Source organism: Mesitornis unicolor, unplaced genomic scaffold, assembly GCF_000695765.1.
Source record: "Mesitornis unicolor isolate BGI_N332 unplaced genomic scaffold, ASM69576v1 C13018087, whole genome shotgun sequence".
Taxonomy (NCBI): Eukaryota; Metazoa; Chordata; class Aves; order Mesitornithiformes; family Mesitornithidae; genus Mesitornis; species Mesitornis unicolor.
The window spans coordinates 1-572 of NW_010218891.1; the positions used below are offsets into that span (position 1 = coordinate 1).

The window sequence follows — 572 nt, forward strand, 5'->3', positions numbered from 1 at the left end:
GGGAGGCTTCCTTGGGAAGAGACGGGAGGCCAGCGCAGGCCCCTTCCTCCAGGCGGAGCGGCGGGAGCCGTGCTCCTCTGCGGATGATGGCCTTGCTCTCTGGGCTGGCTCCCGGGCTTTCCTCGCGGCTCCTGGCGCTCGACCGCGGGCAGGCAATCCACGGGCTTCAGCATAAGAGATTGCCCCGTCCCAGAGGCCCGCAGAGCCCACGGCCCAGACCGGACCAGCCAAAGCCCCCCAGCCCCAGGGAGCCGCCAGAAGCGATGGGCACACTGCCAGCGCTGAGGGAGCTCCCCACGGCAGCCGACGCGCTGGATCCCACGGCTGTGCTCTGAGGGAAGGAGCTGAGGATCGGGCCCGGCAGCGTCACCAGGACTGGCGAGGGCTGGATCGCAACGCTGGAGTCGGCGCACCGGAGGACGCACGGCTCGTTGCAGCTGTTGGCAAGCGGGGCTGGGCCGCAGGTGGCTGGCAGGCACGGGCTGTAGCACGACATGTCTCGCAGAGGCCGGCGACCCTGCAAGAGCGGGAGGGAGCAGAGGGCTTTAGCTGCCGGGCCCTTTCCGACCCCC

At 70.6% G+C, this 572-nt stretch overlaps 1 protein-coding gene across 1 annotated transcript; it reads right to left on the reverse strand.

The window, feature by feature from the left end:
* Window positions 1-54: 54 nt before the first annotated feature.
* Window positions 55-503, reverse strand: LOC104535917 (beta-keratin-related protein). The gene has a single exon (XM_010193196.1). The coding sequence runs from the start codon at window positions 494-496 to the stop codon at window positions 167-169; it is 330 nt and encodes a 109-aa protein (XP_010191498.1). The 5' UTR covers window positions 497-503; the 3' UTR covers window positions 55-166.
* Window positions 504-572: the final 69 nt, after the last annotated feature.

Excerpts from the sequence above, each read along its gene's own strand:
- LOC104535917 (XM_010193196.1), bottom strand. The coding sequence starts at position 496 with ATGTCGTGCTACAGCCCGTGCCTGCCAGCCACCTGCGGCCCAGCCCCG.